This window comes from Felis catus, chromosome B3, assembly GCF_018350175.1.
Source record: "Felis catus isolate Fca126 chromosome B3, F.catus_Fca126_mat1.0, whole genome shotgun sequence".
Lineage (NCBI taxonomy): Eukaryota > Metazoa > Chordata > Mammalia > Carnivora > Felidae > Felis > Felis catus.
Window position 1 is genome coordinate 37,065,037 of NC_058373.1, and position 15,490 is coordinate 37,080,526.

The 15,490-nt window shown below is 54.7% G+C and overlaps 1 protein-coding gene across 1 annotated transcript in view; it reads left to right on the forward strand.

Moving 5' to 3' along the window:
• Positions 1–15,490, forward strand: part of ITGA11 (integrin subunit alpha 11) — a 127,078-nt gene that overhangs the window by 81,393 nt on the left and 30,195 nt on the right. The window contains exons 10-12 of the mRNA XM_023255135.2: positions 877–947; positions 9,523–9,667; positions 12,359–12,507. Coding sequence (XP_023110903.2) covers positions 877–947; positions 9,523–9,667; positions 12,359–12,507 — 365 coding nt within the window. The remainder of the gene's footprint in view (positions 1–876; positions 948–9,522; positions 9,668–12,358; positions 12,508–15,490) is intronic.

Below are 15,490 nucleotides of genomic sequence, written 5' to 3' on the forward strand. Positions count from 1 at the left end.
ATCACGACCTGAGCCGAAGTCGGACGCTCAACCGGCTGGGCCACCCAGGCACCCCTCTCCTTACTGTTTGAACTTCGGTTTCGATGGCACGGATCTCCTCTGAGCCATGTGTTGCTATAGCCGTTCCTCCCAACACAGGGCTGGGCCACATGGGGGGGATGGTAAACAGATAAAAAGCAGTGTGGACAAGCCCAAGCAGTCTGCAGCACTTTGGAAAAGATGAGCTACAGACACACGAGGAGACGAAAGCAGCCCTCATCCACAAGGATAAAGGAATAGAAACTTTGAACCTGAGTTTCAACACTCCCACCAGAACTTATACTCAGCTGAGTGTATTTCTCCCAGAAATGGTTGCCTTTGGGTGTTGAGAAGATCGGTGCCGGTGACATGTTCCGGGAGGCCCTCTATGGGGAGGGGCTTTCAGCACACATGGGTTACTTGTGCAAATCTGGGGTGGTGACAGGTCCCCCTCCCAAGGGTTCGATTCAATGTTTGGGAATCATCCAGAGGCATCTGGAACCAAATCTGGTGAATAATAGGAATGAGAGAAGTGAGGAAAGAGATGGAATTTCCATTTCTTGCCAACGATGGAGATTGTTTCTTTCCATGTGCTTTACTTGCTCTTTCCCCTATATTGACATTATGGCATACATGCTCTGTCATATAACTCGTCCCAAACCCTTTGCGGCAGTGACTGGGCTACTGATAGTGAAGCCACGGCCACCTGGAAGGTGCCCTCCCTGTGTGGGCTGCCTCAGGGCCCCCTCCTCCCTCCCCGGAGGTGCCCCAGGACACAGGTGCCATGGATGGGGCTGCAGGTGGGTGGCGCTAAGCAATCGGGAGTGCAGCTGAGGTCTTTCTGTCCCTCTGTTTTAGGCACCAACAAGAACGAGACGTCCTTCGGGCTGGAGATGTCCCAGACCGGCTTTTCTTCTCACGTGGTGGAGGTAGGTCAGGGTTGGAGCCGCCCTCCCACATACTTTCCGGCTCTCTAGGTGGCCACGCCGCCTTTCCTGGGCTGTCCCTCACCCACCCCCCACTTTGTTTCTCCGGGTCTCTCTGCCTCTGTCTTCTGTGGCTGCAAGGGGGGAAGTCGAGGCCTTCAACTTACAAGCCCTTTTCAGCAGGGAGTGAGCTACAAATAACGAACCACCTGCACAGGGAGCCGATGGGGGCATTTCCTCCAGGTCCGAAGGTCCCCTGCAGCCCACAGAGCCTTGTGCAAAAATTGGGTCAACGCGGCAGAGGCTGTTGGCCTGCGCCAATAACGCCCTCGCCCAAGGCAGCCTGTGCGTGCAGGGGCATGGCCCTGAGCTGGTGCGGGGAGGGGGTCCAGATGGACCAGCTGTGCTCCCGGTGCAGACTCGGCCTCAGATGGCAGAGGACCCAGATGGCCACATGGCATCACAAGCAGCATGTCGCGTCAAAAGCTCTACGTTGGCGGCCCAGAGCATCGGGCCGTCACTCGCCCTCGACATGCCTCGCCTGGTTCCGATTGACACGATGAGATGGAAACCTCACAGGATTGCCAGGGCGGGGCAGAGAGCCGGTATCTTCGAAAATGTGTCGCACTGCCTGGGAGCACTGTGTGCTGGGAGGACCACCTGGCAGGAGTCCATGTCAGTGGGCATGCTTGGGGCAGAGAGGTTCCTAGGTGTTCTGCCCCAGGCTGGCACTGTGGGAGTGTATGTATGCCTCCAAACCTGCCAGAAACGACCTGTCTACTTCCGCATCACCTCCATTATCTCACTGAACACCCCCCCCCCAACAACACTGTGAGGTGAATAGGGCAGGATTCCTTGTTCCCAGTCTCCAGACAAATAAACTGAGTCACACAAAGTCTAAGTGACCTGCTCAAGTGACCTAAGTAGGAAAATACGAGTCTCACGCTCTTCCTCCCCACGCTTAGCAGCTGCTCCCCCAGAGCGAGTGGAATCTCAGGGGGTCTGAGTCAGAAACCCCAAATCGGAGGCGGAGGGGGACATGTGAACAGGCAGCAGGACGGAAACCTGACTCACACGCCACTGTTCCTGGACTGCATCTGGACAGACTCGTGCCCACCCGGGCACAGCAAGCTACAAATGCAGCCACCTATAATTATAACAGTGCGTTGTATATGCACGGCACTTTAAACTTCTCCAGGAAATTCCTATGCCCCATTTCAGGCTCAGCACAGCCCTGCCAGGTCGACAGGCAGGAATAGTTGTCCTGTTTTTGTTTTTTTTTTAATGTTTACTTATTTTTGAGAAAGAGAGACAGAGTACAAGCGGGAGAGGGGCAGAGAGAGAGGGAGACACAGAATCTGAAGAAGAATCCAGGCTCTGAGCTGTCAGCACAGAGCCCGATGCGGGGCTTGAGCCCACGAACCGTGAAATCATGCCCTGAGTCGAAGTCGGACGCCCATCCAACTGAGCCGCCCAGGCGCCCCATAGATGGTCAAGTCTGCAAATCTTTTCCATGCCTTCTCTGTGCTGGGCCCTGCACTGGGTCCCGGAAGGTGCAGGCTCCTCTTCTAACACTGTGGTCTGTGCATGCCTAGGAATCAGGGAACTCAAAGAGAAGGGGAGGTTACACTGAGGTTCGGGTGTTCAGGAATACTTGAGATGAACCCTAAAAAGGACCCAAGCATCTCAGTGTGTCGAGCAGGAGGAGTCCTTGAAGGATCCATGGATAGACACCACCCCCCAAGCCCCCCACCCCCCGCCACCCGCTGCACAGAGGAGACCAAGAGCTCAGAGTCCTGGCCTGTTGTTTAGGTCAAGGTCATGCACTGCCCTGTGTAGATTCTTCCACGTGTCCAACTCATTTTCATTCCTCTGGTTGGAGAGACCGGAGTGCCTCTCCCCATCCTTATCACCGCCCCAGCTCTTCTAATGCCCCCGAGTCTGGTTTTCAAGTGACAGGCATCTGGAAGTTTCTATCTGATACGACTCTTAAAGAGAAGATGATTAAGTCTGAATCTGAGACTCTTCTTTTTAATACCTAAAAAGAAAAAACCAATCCTTCCAAATCCAAAAGAATGGAACAACGATGGCGGGCTATCTGGTAGTGTGACCGGCCACTGGGTTTGCTATTTTAGGGCACATAGGGTTCTCAGTGCTGATGCTGACCACTGAGGCCACCATAATTGGCCACAGCCGTCCTGTCCCTGGGAGTCCAGGTCCACAGCTCTCGGGGCTGGTCAGCCCTCTCCGGAGATGGGAAGCAGTGGTCCAGTCTTTCAGCTTTGCCCAGAGCAGGTCTCGAGCCCGAGTTGAGTCCAAGTCCTGGGCGAGCTCTCAGCCTCCATCCCCTCCAAAAGTGTTCCACAGACGGCCTCAGACAGCCACTTCCTGCAAATGTGAGAAGAAGCCTTCAGCTTCCCTGGGCCTGTTTAGTTATGTCAGAAGGAAAGGTCTCTAGTCCTGGAGGAAGTACCTCATAGAATGTTCTCAAATAGCAAAGGGGCTGGTGGCTCATCACCTGGGCTGCTGTTGCCTGTCTAGCAAGGAAACCAGCCTTCAAAAGGATAAGAACAGCAGTCTTTAAAAAGAGTAAGAACAGCAAGAGGAAGGGGAGACTCGTGCCAGGGTAGAGAGGAGACCTCAAAACATCACCTGGTCAACCAAAGAGCCCAAGGCCCCAGACCACAGGAATGGCATCCCAGGCTGAAGGTCAGAGCCATGGGGAAACCCAGGGACCTAAGTCAACCCAGGAAACTCTAGTCTTGATTTGCCAAAAAGGGGAAAGAGGACATTCTGGAAATGACCACCAGGAAGGCCAGCTATGGATCTCCAGTCAAATTCCAAAACAGATTTTGAAGCCAGGGGTTCCATTAGTATTTGGAAATGAATGCAAAGATCACTAACAGCTGGAGTGGCTTCTATTAGTCCTGGCTGCGTGCTGAGGTGGTGAACTCCCTGTTGAGCTGGGTAATCAAGAAGAAGCTGCAGGAGTCTGCCAGAAAGCTTCCAAAAGGGATCCGTACCTCCCAAGGGGGCGTAGACTCTGAGTCTGCAATCCACACAAGCCAAGATGGAAAGTGTGCAGGAAAGGAAGGGGACAATAAGTTATGGATGCCCCCTAGTGGTGGATGGAGCTAGGGTGCTGCTCCCAGCCAGGGGCTCTGCCGAGGAATTTCACATGGAACTCTTACCTCTCCCCAACCCCAAAAGTTTACAGAAGGAAGCAGTTTTATTAGGGTGGATCTTGTCTACACAAATACTTTGGTGACTCAACTGAGATGAGAAGAGACTGTTTCCCTTGAACCTACACGTGATGATCCAGCAAGACCAGCCCTCAGTTATGTCTGACACAGGTCAAGGGTGGGGAGACTCCTACCTCCCAGACCAGCAGCCCCAGCCACCCTCCAGCCTCTTCAGCCTGTGCCCTTCCAGCAGCCTCTGCTGGAGCTGTGGGCTGGATAGCCAAGGTCATTGGCTGTTACCTAAGCTGCTTAGCTGTGAAAGCCTTCAGGCTGTAATCTTTCCTAAGAGGTTTACATTTGATTTTTTAAGTTTATGTATTTATCTTGAGAGGGACAGAGAGCTCAACCCAGGGAGGGGCAGAGAGAGAGGGAGAGAGAGAATCCCAAGCAGGCTCCACAGCGTTGAGCCTGAAGCAGGGCTCCAACTCATGAAGCCAAAATCAGGAGTTGGCCGCTTAACTGACCGAGCCACTACAAAAACATTTGAACTAGTTTTGCACATTTGATTCAATCAAAAATGAAAGAAACTGGGGTGCCTTGAGCAGTTCAGTCAGTTAAGCATCTAACTTTTGATCTCAGCTCAGGTCATGAGTTCAAGCTCCCCCACCCCTCAGCCTCCGCCCTGACAGTGCTGAGCCTGCTTAGGATTCTCTCTCTCCTTCCCGCTATGCCCCTCCCCTATTTGCTCTCATTCTCTCTCTCTCTCTCTCTCTCTTTCTCTGTCTCTCTCTCTCAAAATAAATAAACTTAAAAAAAAAATGAAAGAAACTGATCCATATGGTGACGTGAGGGGTTGGTACCTAGAGGCTGTGAACCTCTCCTACACCCCCATAACCTTAAACCGTGGACCCCTCCACGTGCTAGCTAGGGCAGGCAGTCAGAGCTGTCCGTGGGCTCTACCCCATGAGGCCTGGACATGGTAGCCAGGGTCTGCCGGCATGCTGTTCCAGATCGTTCCCAAGTGACTCCTGGTGGCAGGAATCATTTCCAGGTCATTAGGGTCTCCTCCTAAGCCCAGCTCCGTGTCTCAGGCTGCACCCTGGTGCCAAGCACCCCACTCCTGAGCCTTGTTCCCGGGACCTCTGAACAGAGACAACCAAGCCGCCGATCGGGAACAAGCCGTCAAGTACAGGGTGGTCCTTGCTCCCCACACCACCTCCTTGCCACCGTGCCTACCAGCTTCCAGCACAGTGAAGGGCTTCTCTCTACAGAAAGACTGAAGGCCCATTTCTGGGTGTTTCCTGCCCAACCCCATCTAAACCTCCTGGCACTCATTGTTCCTCAGGCTCCACTTTAGGCTTGTTAAAAATGCATCGTCTATGACAGAATCCGAGCAATTAGTGAAAAGTATAACCTGTCCTCTTCATGATGTATTTGCCTTAGGAGGGGCTCTTGGCCCTTCTAGAGTCACTCTGATGGTGGACATGCAGGCACTAGGGAGCTATGGAGGAGCCTGGGGAGGAGGACAGGACTCAGTGCACAGGACCACCTATCCAAAGCCAAGAATTGTTGGCATCTGGCATTCTCATTCCATTACTTCTGGGCAAGAAGAAAGCACTGCCTGGATGTGTGGCCTCAGACAAACCATTTAACCTCTCTGAACCTCAGTCTTTGAGCAGATGTCTGAAAAACATTGGCGGAATCGAGTCTTGAGGCTTGGAACTAGAAGTGTACATTTTGAGACTTACGATCAAGTAAGGGTTTCTTAAAATCCTGTCCTAACTCCACCCACCTCCTCAGTCACCCCCCCCCCTCAGCCGCTTCCTGCGGGCCCCCCAAATAGGCTGCCCTTGCCTCCACTAGGCTGCCTCCCCTCAAGCTGCTGTAATGACTCCTCTGCAGCACCAACTTGACCATGAGATGTGATTCTTTGACTCCCGCGTCCCCGATGCTTTATGGATGAATAAAAGAACGAGAGGAGTTACTATATACCAAGTCCTTTGCTGACTGCCAAGCTCCGTGCTAAGAATTAAAAATGTTAATTCTCCCAACAAAACAATTTACAGCTGAGGCTGAGAGAGAGAGAGAGAGAGAGAGGGAGGGAGGGAGGGAGGGAGAAAAAAAGGAAGAGAGAGAGAAGCTTGCCCAAGGTCACACAACTAGAAGCTTTGGAGCTAGAACTGGAACTCAGCAATGTCTGACTCCAGACTTCATGCTCTAACCACTGGGCCAGGGATTCTCAGCCTCAGCCCAACTGCCAACTTGGGCTGGATAATTCTTTACTGCAGGGCCGTCCTGTGTATTGTAGGCAGTGGCCCTGACCCTACCCACCAGATGCCACACCAACCCCAACACCACCCCCAGCTATGACAACCCAAACTGTCTCCATGCATTGCCAAATATTTCCTGGGGGCTAAACTGCCCCCCGTTTGGGAGCCACTGCCCTAAACGATGCTGTTTCTAGTGTTAGGGATGTGACCCAACCCTGGGGACACGGACCGGCTGGGGACACAGTTTAGAGGGACATGGTCACACGTACCAGGAACATTCAGCTCAGCTAGGGAGGCAAGACTGCTACAGGGGCCAGGTCAGAAGGCAGCTAACTGATGAGCTAGCAGAATCAGACAGCAGGTGCTATGCTAGAGTGAGTACGGGTACACGTTGTCTATAGGAAGGGCACGGACTTGGCCTTGGACCTGCTGAAGGCCACCATGCCTGCATCCTCACATCTGTACAGGGCACTAGAAAAGTCAGCTTGTGCCAAGGGTCCATGTGCAAGGCCACCCAGGCACACCCTGGCAGTATCTGGTGGGAGCTCACGTGGCCCCACGGGAAAGGAAGCCATAAATCAGGGAGCCGGTGCCAGGCCTGGAGCGTGGGATGAGGCTCTTCCCTGGAATGCCCTGGTATTTGTTTTCCAGCTGGGCCTACATGCTTGGCTTCCTCTGTCAAGGCTTTGGCCCTTTTTGGGACCCTGCCCTTCCAGATTTTTTCCAAATTCAAAATGCCTAGGCTCCCCGAGCTGGGGAAAGACAGTGCCATACTGAGGTTTGCTCCTCCTGCCCTCCCAGCCTGCCCTCTCCCCGCCTTCCTCAGCGAGGCTCTCCCTGGTAACAGAGCCCTCTCAAGAAAAGACCGCCCCCTGGGAGCACAGGCCTACGGGCACTGCCAGGGTGAAACAGCATAAGGCGAGAGCCTGTGAGCAATCAATCAGCCGGCCTAGTGCTGCCAAATCCGGAAGTCCAGTGGAATCCCCAAGCCCCACATACATACGGGGTCCTCCCCAGAGGAATCCCAGTCCTCCTCAGTACATCATGGAGACTTCCAATCACCTGCAAGGCCAAAAATTCATCTTGAGAGCCCTCTCCCTGAAGGAAGAAGCCTGGTCCTGCAGAAGCAAACTTGGATTCAGCCGGAAGAGAGAGGGAGGAGAGAGACGAGGCCCAAACATCACTGTCCTCTTAGAGAGTGCTCCAATGGAAAACTGGGAGCAGAGTCTGGGGGCTGCCCGTGGCTCTTTTCTCCCCTGCCCAACCCACCACCCTGCTCCAAGTCCCAGCCCTGCCCCGACTTGCTGTGCAGCCTCGGACAAGTCCCTTTCCCTCTCTGAACCTTGGATGCCATTTGTCAAGTGCAGGTAATGAACATCTGACCTGCTGGTCTCTCACAAATGGGCGGCTGGATGAGAAAGTACTTTGCAAAGAAGGGAGCACACCCCGAGTGCAAGGAGCACTGGCCGTGAGTCTTTGAGGTGCCGGCCCTGATCCCGGCCCAGGAGATCATCAGGCGCTCCCAGGCTGAGGCTCACACAGACCGGGAGGAAAAAGCTAATTAGAAAGTGCGACATTAAACACAACCAAGTACATCAGACTCTCCAGAGACCAGCTTGCTTGCGGTCAGAAAAACATTGTCTGAACAGTCAGTTCTACTTCCAGAGAATTTGGACTTTTTAAACCTTATCTGAGATCAACTTCACTCTTTAAAGTGACCCCTGGGAAATGAGAAATGGAAGGTCTGAGTAAGGTTCACAGTCTTGCCCTCTCTGCGGCCACCAGTGAGACTGTTGCATGGTGACGCTGCCCACCTGCTCATTCACGGCCCTGATTGTCCTAAGGCCAGAATTACATTGTTCTGTCAGCACCATGGTATTGGAGGGGAGGAGAGATGAGGTGCCCCGGGCCCCACGTGGCGGGGGAACCTCAAATCCTGCCAGTCAGCCAGGATTAGGGAGGCTCAGGGGAGGAGAGAGGTGACTTCATCTGCTAGTGCTTTCACAGCCCAAAGCTGGGGCATAACCTGCCAGGCCAGGAGTCACCAAGGTCACCCAGGAAGGTGGCCCTCCCTGCTTCCAAGGGCTTGCTATTTGTCTTCCTGTATCCACTAGCTTTGTTCAAGGAGGTTGTTTAAGGAGGCGGAGTAGTGGTGGATAGGGTGTAGGGGCAGCCCAGAGAGTGAGGAGTGACCTTGGAGTCAGTAACAGGGAGACTGCCTGCCCCTCGGGGAGCCAGAGTTCCTGTCTTCCTGCCTGAGCATTGCAGCACTGCAATTAAAGACAAGCCCCCTTCCTCAGGGTGCAGGCTGTCACAGATGTGGCCCTGGCTTCTCTGTCCAGCCTCATCAGAGTCGCTCTGGCCCCTGTCACTCTGCACTCCAGCCTACCAAACGGCTTCCAGTTCCTTAAAACCAACGCCTCTAAACTCTCTCCAGCCTCAGGGCCTTTGCACACTCGTCCCCTCCCCCTCCAGGTGTCTGGGTGAGCATCACTTACTCAAAAATGCTTTTCCTGACCCCCATTTCAATCTAGACTAAACCTCACTGTGGTATTTACCACATCCCCTATAGCAGTTATCACGCTTTGCAACTATTATGTTAACTTGCACATTTGCGTGGTACTTTGAGCTCTGCAAGGGCAGGGACTATATTGCAGCTCCGAGCAAGTGGCCAGCCCAGAGTAGACACTCGGTGAATTGTTACTGAAGAAATGAAGACGTAAGATTTGCACACAGGGAAGCAAGTCAGACGCCACAGAGGAATGTGGAGGGAGGCCACGGGCAGGGGCCACAGCTTCCAGGAGCGTCAGAAGGAAGGGACAGTGACAGGAGATTTCCTGTGGGGCTTATGAAGCCCAAAGAGCAATGGAGGCTTGGTTCTAGAGGTGGAGTCTATTTCTAGAACATTCCTTTGTTTGATCCATTTTGTGCTAAGGATGGGGTGGACGGTCCTGGCCTCATTCAAAAGTCAAGAACCCTGCCTGGAAGTCAGTTAAATAATGAACACAGGAGAAGGTGCCCAAAGAGGCTGTGGTGGATGCTTCATTGTGCAGAACCTGGAGGTGGCTTCCGAGCAAGGGGCCCCCTGGGGACACGAGCTGATGTGTGTCCCCTTCCCGATGTCAGGATGGCATTCTGCTGGGAGCCGTTGGCGCCTATGACTGGAACGGAGCCGTGCTGAAGGAGACCAGTGGCGGGAAGGTCATTCCCCTCCGCGAGTCCTACCTGAAGGAATTTCCCGAGGAGCTCAAGAATCATGGCGCCTATCTAGGTAAGAGCCCGAGCTTAGTGTGGCGAATGGGCGGGGGCGAGGAGGGGCCCAGGGGAACGTGCCCCCACGTGAAACAAGGACCTGTCTGTGAATATCCTGCGAATGTCCAGGCACAGGTCAGGGGCCACTGCCTCTTCAGCCTGGTATCCACACCTGGCACCATGCCCGGCATGCAACGGGCTCTCAATAAACAGGTAGAATAAATGGTAAGCAAAGCACGTGTACCTGAAATGTGCCTCAGTTGATGCTTCTAGACACCAGGCCCACTGTTGGTGTGCCTTTAAAACCTTCTGCCTTGGCTAGGGTTTGGGCACGCTGAGCTACCTCCCAAGGCAACATGCACGTGGAGAAGTCCATGTTCATTTTTATTGTTAACGTTCACCATCAAGGCAGAAGTCACTTCCCGTTAAGCACTTTGGAAGCAGACATTAAAGAGCAGCATAGGGGCGCCTGGGTGGCTCAGTCAGTTAAGCATCCGACTCTCGATCTCAGCTCACGTCGTGATCTTGAGGTTCGCGGGATTGAGCCCTGCCTGGTCTCTGCACTGATAGTGCAGAACCTGCTTGGGGTTCATTCTCTCCCTTTCTCTCTGCCCCTCCCCAATCGTGTTCTCTCTCTCTCTCTCTCTCTCTCTCTCTCTCTCTCTCTCTCTCTCTCGATAACATTGGTGCCCAGGGCCCAAGTGAGCCAGGACCAGCACTGTGGGTGGTCATGGACCAGTGGCCAGCACACTCCGGCCCCCACTGCACACGTTCTGGGGCTGACACCGGGTCTCTGAGGCAGAAAAAGACTGAATAGACCAAGAAGGTTCAAGCAAAGGAGGGAGGTGTGGAAAGTGCTAGGCGGGGTCAGGACACAGGAAGTAGACCAGGATGGAACGGAGGGGTGGAGCAGGAGGGGGAAGGGGAAGGCAGGTTGGCGCAGGTTGCAGCAGGAAGCCTTGAACGCCAGGTTAAGGAGTTAGAGCCTTTTCGTGTTGGTAGTAGGGAGATAGTGAAGGTATCTGAGTGAGGGGCAGCAGGATGAATCCACCTCTTCCTGGCCCAGCATAACTGTCTTCCTCCTCCCAGGGGGCCCTAGTGGGGTAGAACCAGACCAAAAAACCCTCATGAGGCCCAACTATCTTGCCTTACCCACAGTCACAGTCCTTCTTCCTTCCTCCTCCCTCTGGGGCTCATCCATGAGGGCAGGGTCTGGGGTCTCTGGAAGATTCCTTCCTACATGCCCCAAGGGAGAGGGGAGGTTTGGAGGAAGGAGACTGGGAGACCAGGCTCTCCGCCTCCCTGCAACGAAACTATATGGATTTCTGTCATCTTGTCAGGCCTTCTGGGAGGCCGGTCCAGCTTTCAGGATGGCCCTGCCTGCTGGCCAAAGAACCACATGGAAATGTAAGCTACAGCCAGCAGACTGTGGGAAGCAGGAAGTTCTCAATGCTGCTTGTTGCTTTGAGAGGCCCACGCCTGCCCCTAGGACATTCGGCCCCCAAGCCCTTCCCATGACTGCTGTGTCTCCTTCTGAGGAAGCCCAAAGCCCAGGGCTAATTGGGAACATTTTCAGCTGCACCACTGAGGGCTCAGAAGACACCTCGGCCCCACTCTGCAAGGCTGATCCCACCCTACCCTCATATATTTATGGTTGTGTTAATACACAGCCAACACAGCCTCTGCAACACTCTGGCTTCGCTGACCTTTCGAGCCCCATTTCCCAGAATACACCTTTAAGAGTCAAAAATACCGTGTCTGGAACCAGAGTAGCTCGCCCTACTGCACCTGTTCTCCCAGCCACTGAATCAACCCGTCTACACATCCTGCAGCCGCTATACAAGCAACCAGCGGAACCATAGTGGTAGTGTTACCCACATATGCCCACGCACGTGCACACATGGCAGAAAGAGACATCCGTTTGCCAGGAAGCAGCCCAGAACTGCTGACGAGGCATCTAAAAACCGGGATCCACTCTCAACCATCTGGCAGAAAGTGGGGCTCTAGGCTTTGCATGCGTCCCCCGTGCTGGGTAGTGATAGGGCAAAGCCATCCTGAGGACACGGATTGGTGGCCTTTCCCAAAGAGCCCCTGGTTTCCATTTCTTCCTCTTTTACGTGGCGTATGTGTGGGACCGAGAGGAGGGGGCTCCATCCTTTGAGGCGGCAAAGCTCTGGGGCCACAAGAGTCGCTGGGACCCCACGTCGATGCCCAGTGGAGCGGCTTCTCCCACCTGGACAGCCAGTGCTGTAGTTCTCCAGACCACCCAGCAGCAGGTTGCAGTAGTGAGGACACTGGCGGGTCCCCGAGAGAGACAGTTGGTGGAGATTGCAAATCAAAGCCTGCCCCATACGAGATGAAGCGCGGCCAGGGCCCATCACCTCCCTCCTCCCTGCTCTCTCTCACACGTCTCGGGGACGCCGGTGAAGGGGCCGGGGGCACATGCACATTCCAGGTCAGCAGTGCCTTTTCGTAGCCCCACCTGGCTTCCTTGGCTTCCTCCAGCAGGGGGTGGGGCGCATGAGTTCTCCCCACCCTCCCTACCCCCCTCCTGAGCCCTGCCTCTTCCAGGCCTCCCCAGTTGTTCCTAGGAAATACCACCCCGCTGCTTCACATCTGCTCAGCCTGCCCTGAATGCACTCCCTGGGCTGGCCCTTCAGGCACAGCCGAGGAGCTGCGGCAGAGACCAGCCTGTTTCCTCCCGTGGCAGGGTACACAGTCACGTCGGTCGTGTCCTCCAGGCAGGGGCGGGTGTACGTGGCAGGAGCACCCCGGTTCAACCACACGGGCAAAGCCATCCTGTTCACCATGCACAACAACCGGACCCTCACCATCCACCAGGCCCTGCGGGGTGAACAGGTAATGGAGGGGGAGGCGGGGGGTAGGGGCCAGGCGGGAGGGCATGTGGGCAAGGCTGGGCTGGTGGGGGCTCTGCTCTTCCTTCGCAGACATCCTTCCGGGTTGGGGGTCACACACCTCCTTCATACCAGCCTTGGAGCTGGACTAGTCTCATCCCCAGAAAGCCAGGCCGTGGTCCCTGCGACAGCAAGAACCCGGGAGAATCTGTTTGCCTCTTGTCTCTGGTGCCAGACCTCTGCCCCTGGCTGCCAGCTTCTCTCTGTTCACATCCAGAGTTCAGGGTTAGAGGCAGCACCTAGGCCCCCAGCTCGGGCTGCCAGGGCCCCTAGGCATCCCGGAGGGATGGTCACGTTCCTCACGCCCGCCTTCATGCTGCCAGAAGCGGGAGCAGCTGCAAACGCACCCACAGCGAGGCCCCGGGGGTCCACCAGCTCTTTCCTCTTCCTGGAATGGGAACAGTGCAGAGTGGTACAGCCCCTGCCCTGCCTGGGCCGCGTGGGAACCAGACTGTGTCGCTAAGAGTCTCGTGTTGGGTGGTCACGAATGCCAACTGAAAAGCTGTGAGAGTCACTGGTAGTGAAAGATCGGGAAACAGGGTTCTTCTGATCCAAGCCATGCCAACAGCCGAGGGGAACTGTGGTCCTGAGACGCCACAACCCTTTTCCAAGGTTACATGGTGGATTCGAGGCTGGGTCGGGTTGAGAGTCCAGGACTTTCTGCATGATACTGCCTCCTGACCCCTGACCACCCCAAATCAGCCCCCCCACCCTCCCCTGGCCACACTCAGCATCCACGGCACCCTGGGCCTGGGCTGGGCCTTAGCCAGGCCCTTCCCATCATTCCCAGCTCACCTTCGGCTCTGCGGAGCCCAGGAACAGCCCTGCCCCCTGCTCTTGGCCTGTCACCATGAGGACAGGCTCCTCCCTGGGTCTAACCAAAGTCCCTCCAGGTGCAGGAAGTCATCATTCTCTTTCCCCTTCCCGTCTCAAGGGCACTGGCAGACCTGGGGCACTGCTCTGTCCCCCAGCCTCCAGCCTGCCTGCCCACACTCTGCCCAGGGCTGGCTCTTCGGGAATCCAAGGCTAGACCTTGAGAACTGGAGGGAATTTGCTGATGAATTTATGACATTTTTACTGCCTGGTTCCGCCTCCAACATCCGAACGAGAAACCACAGTGCTGAAGGCAGCTAAATTAAGTGGATTCCAAATCACCATGACCCACATAGCTGAGGCCACATATTTAGACAAATGCCTCCCCCCACTCCTCCCTTATTTGCTCTATCTGCCTCTTAATTATTTTAGGTAGGGATAGCTCTTCCCTCCCCCACCCTGTGTTTAGAATTTCCCTTTTCCCCTCTTCCGTATTTTCTATCTTTCTCCTCAGTTAAAAGCTTTTAATGCCAGACGATGGATTTCTCCTGAAAGCACCCCACGCCAGGAGGCGGCTGGGGGAGGGAGTATCACGGGTTCGGGTGTCAGACCGGAGTTTCAACCCAGTTTGGCTGTAGCCAGCCATCTGACCTTGGGCAAGTGACTCAAATTCACTGAGCTTCAGTTTGTTCCCTGTGAAATGAGGACAGTGATCTCTCCTAAGGTAGCATGAGGCTCATACGAGCTAACCCGAGGCTGTAAAGCGTGTCACACAGGCCTGTCCCTGGGAGGGACTCCTTCGTCCTTCCTAAGTGACCCGCTGGTCCAGTAAACATTTATTATATTTGTTGTGTTATTGTCTGTGCCCAGGCCTGGAGGAGACACAGCAGGGACAGGGTGCCCACTCTTGGGTGGGGGCGGGGGGGTGGAGAACAGGTGCTAGTGTGGGGCTGGGGGTGATTGCAGAGGGGCACCCCTTGCAGGCAGTGGAAAGGGAAATGACAGGGCAGGCCAGGGCCAGCTTCTAACAGGAAGTGACCTGAGGGCGGTGACATTGTCCGGAAGGGAGAAGGGGAGAGCGGGGCAGACAAGAGAAAAGTATGTGCAGAGGGAAGCCTGGAACCCAGCCAGGGGCCGGGGCTTTGGGAGAAATCACTGGGAATGTCAGGAGCGAGTGTGGGAACTTGGAGGTGCAGGGCAGGGAGGGGGTGTAGGCAGAGGCCAGGGAGGGAGGGAGGCAGGTCCAAGAGGGTCACACTGAAGAACTTGGACTTCCCCCTGCACCCCTCCGAAAGCAAAGGAGTGGTGTGGTCAGCTGCTAGAAGCCACTCTGGCTGCCCGCAGGGGTGAACTGGAGGGTGAGGCAGGGGGTCCTTCGGCAGAGGTGCCTCTCCTGGGGAAGAGAACGCAGAGGAGGGAAGCAGACAGACTCAGGACGTGTTTGGCGCACTCCAGGCAGGGCTTGCTGGGAACCTGCGGGTGGGAGAGGTGGCGGTGGAGCCGGGGAGGACCCTCAGCTTTCTGACTTGAATAGGTGAGTGGCCCCCTCGTTGAAGGGGGGGGCATGGCCCCCAAGGTGGGAGAGGAACACAGAGTGCTCAAATGCTAAAAAGAAAACATAATCTCCCGTCCAAGGTGCTATTCCCAGGATATTTGTAAAGTTAAAAATCGAAACGAGCCTCGGGGCGCCTGGGTGGCTCAGTGGGTTCAGTGTCCACCTCTTGGTTTCGGCTCAGGTCGTGATCTCCATGGTTCCTGGGATCCAAAGCGTCCAGCTTTGCACTCATAGCACAGAGCCCGCTTGGGGTTCTCTGTCTCTGTCTCTGTCTCTCTCTCTTCCCCTCCCCTGCTCTCTCTCTCTCTCTTTTCCCCTCCCCTGCTCTCTCTCTCTCAAAATATAAACTAAAAAAAATATAAACTAAAAAACTAAAAAATATAAACTAAAGAAATGAGCCACGTGTCCAACAAGAGGATTGATTATACACGTGGCACATGCATAATTTGGAATATTATAAAACCACCAATGATCATGTTGTAGGAAAAAATATAACACATCACGGAGAAAGTGCTCATGACCCATTGCTTTATTCAAAAATCATATATAAGCTCTGTAT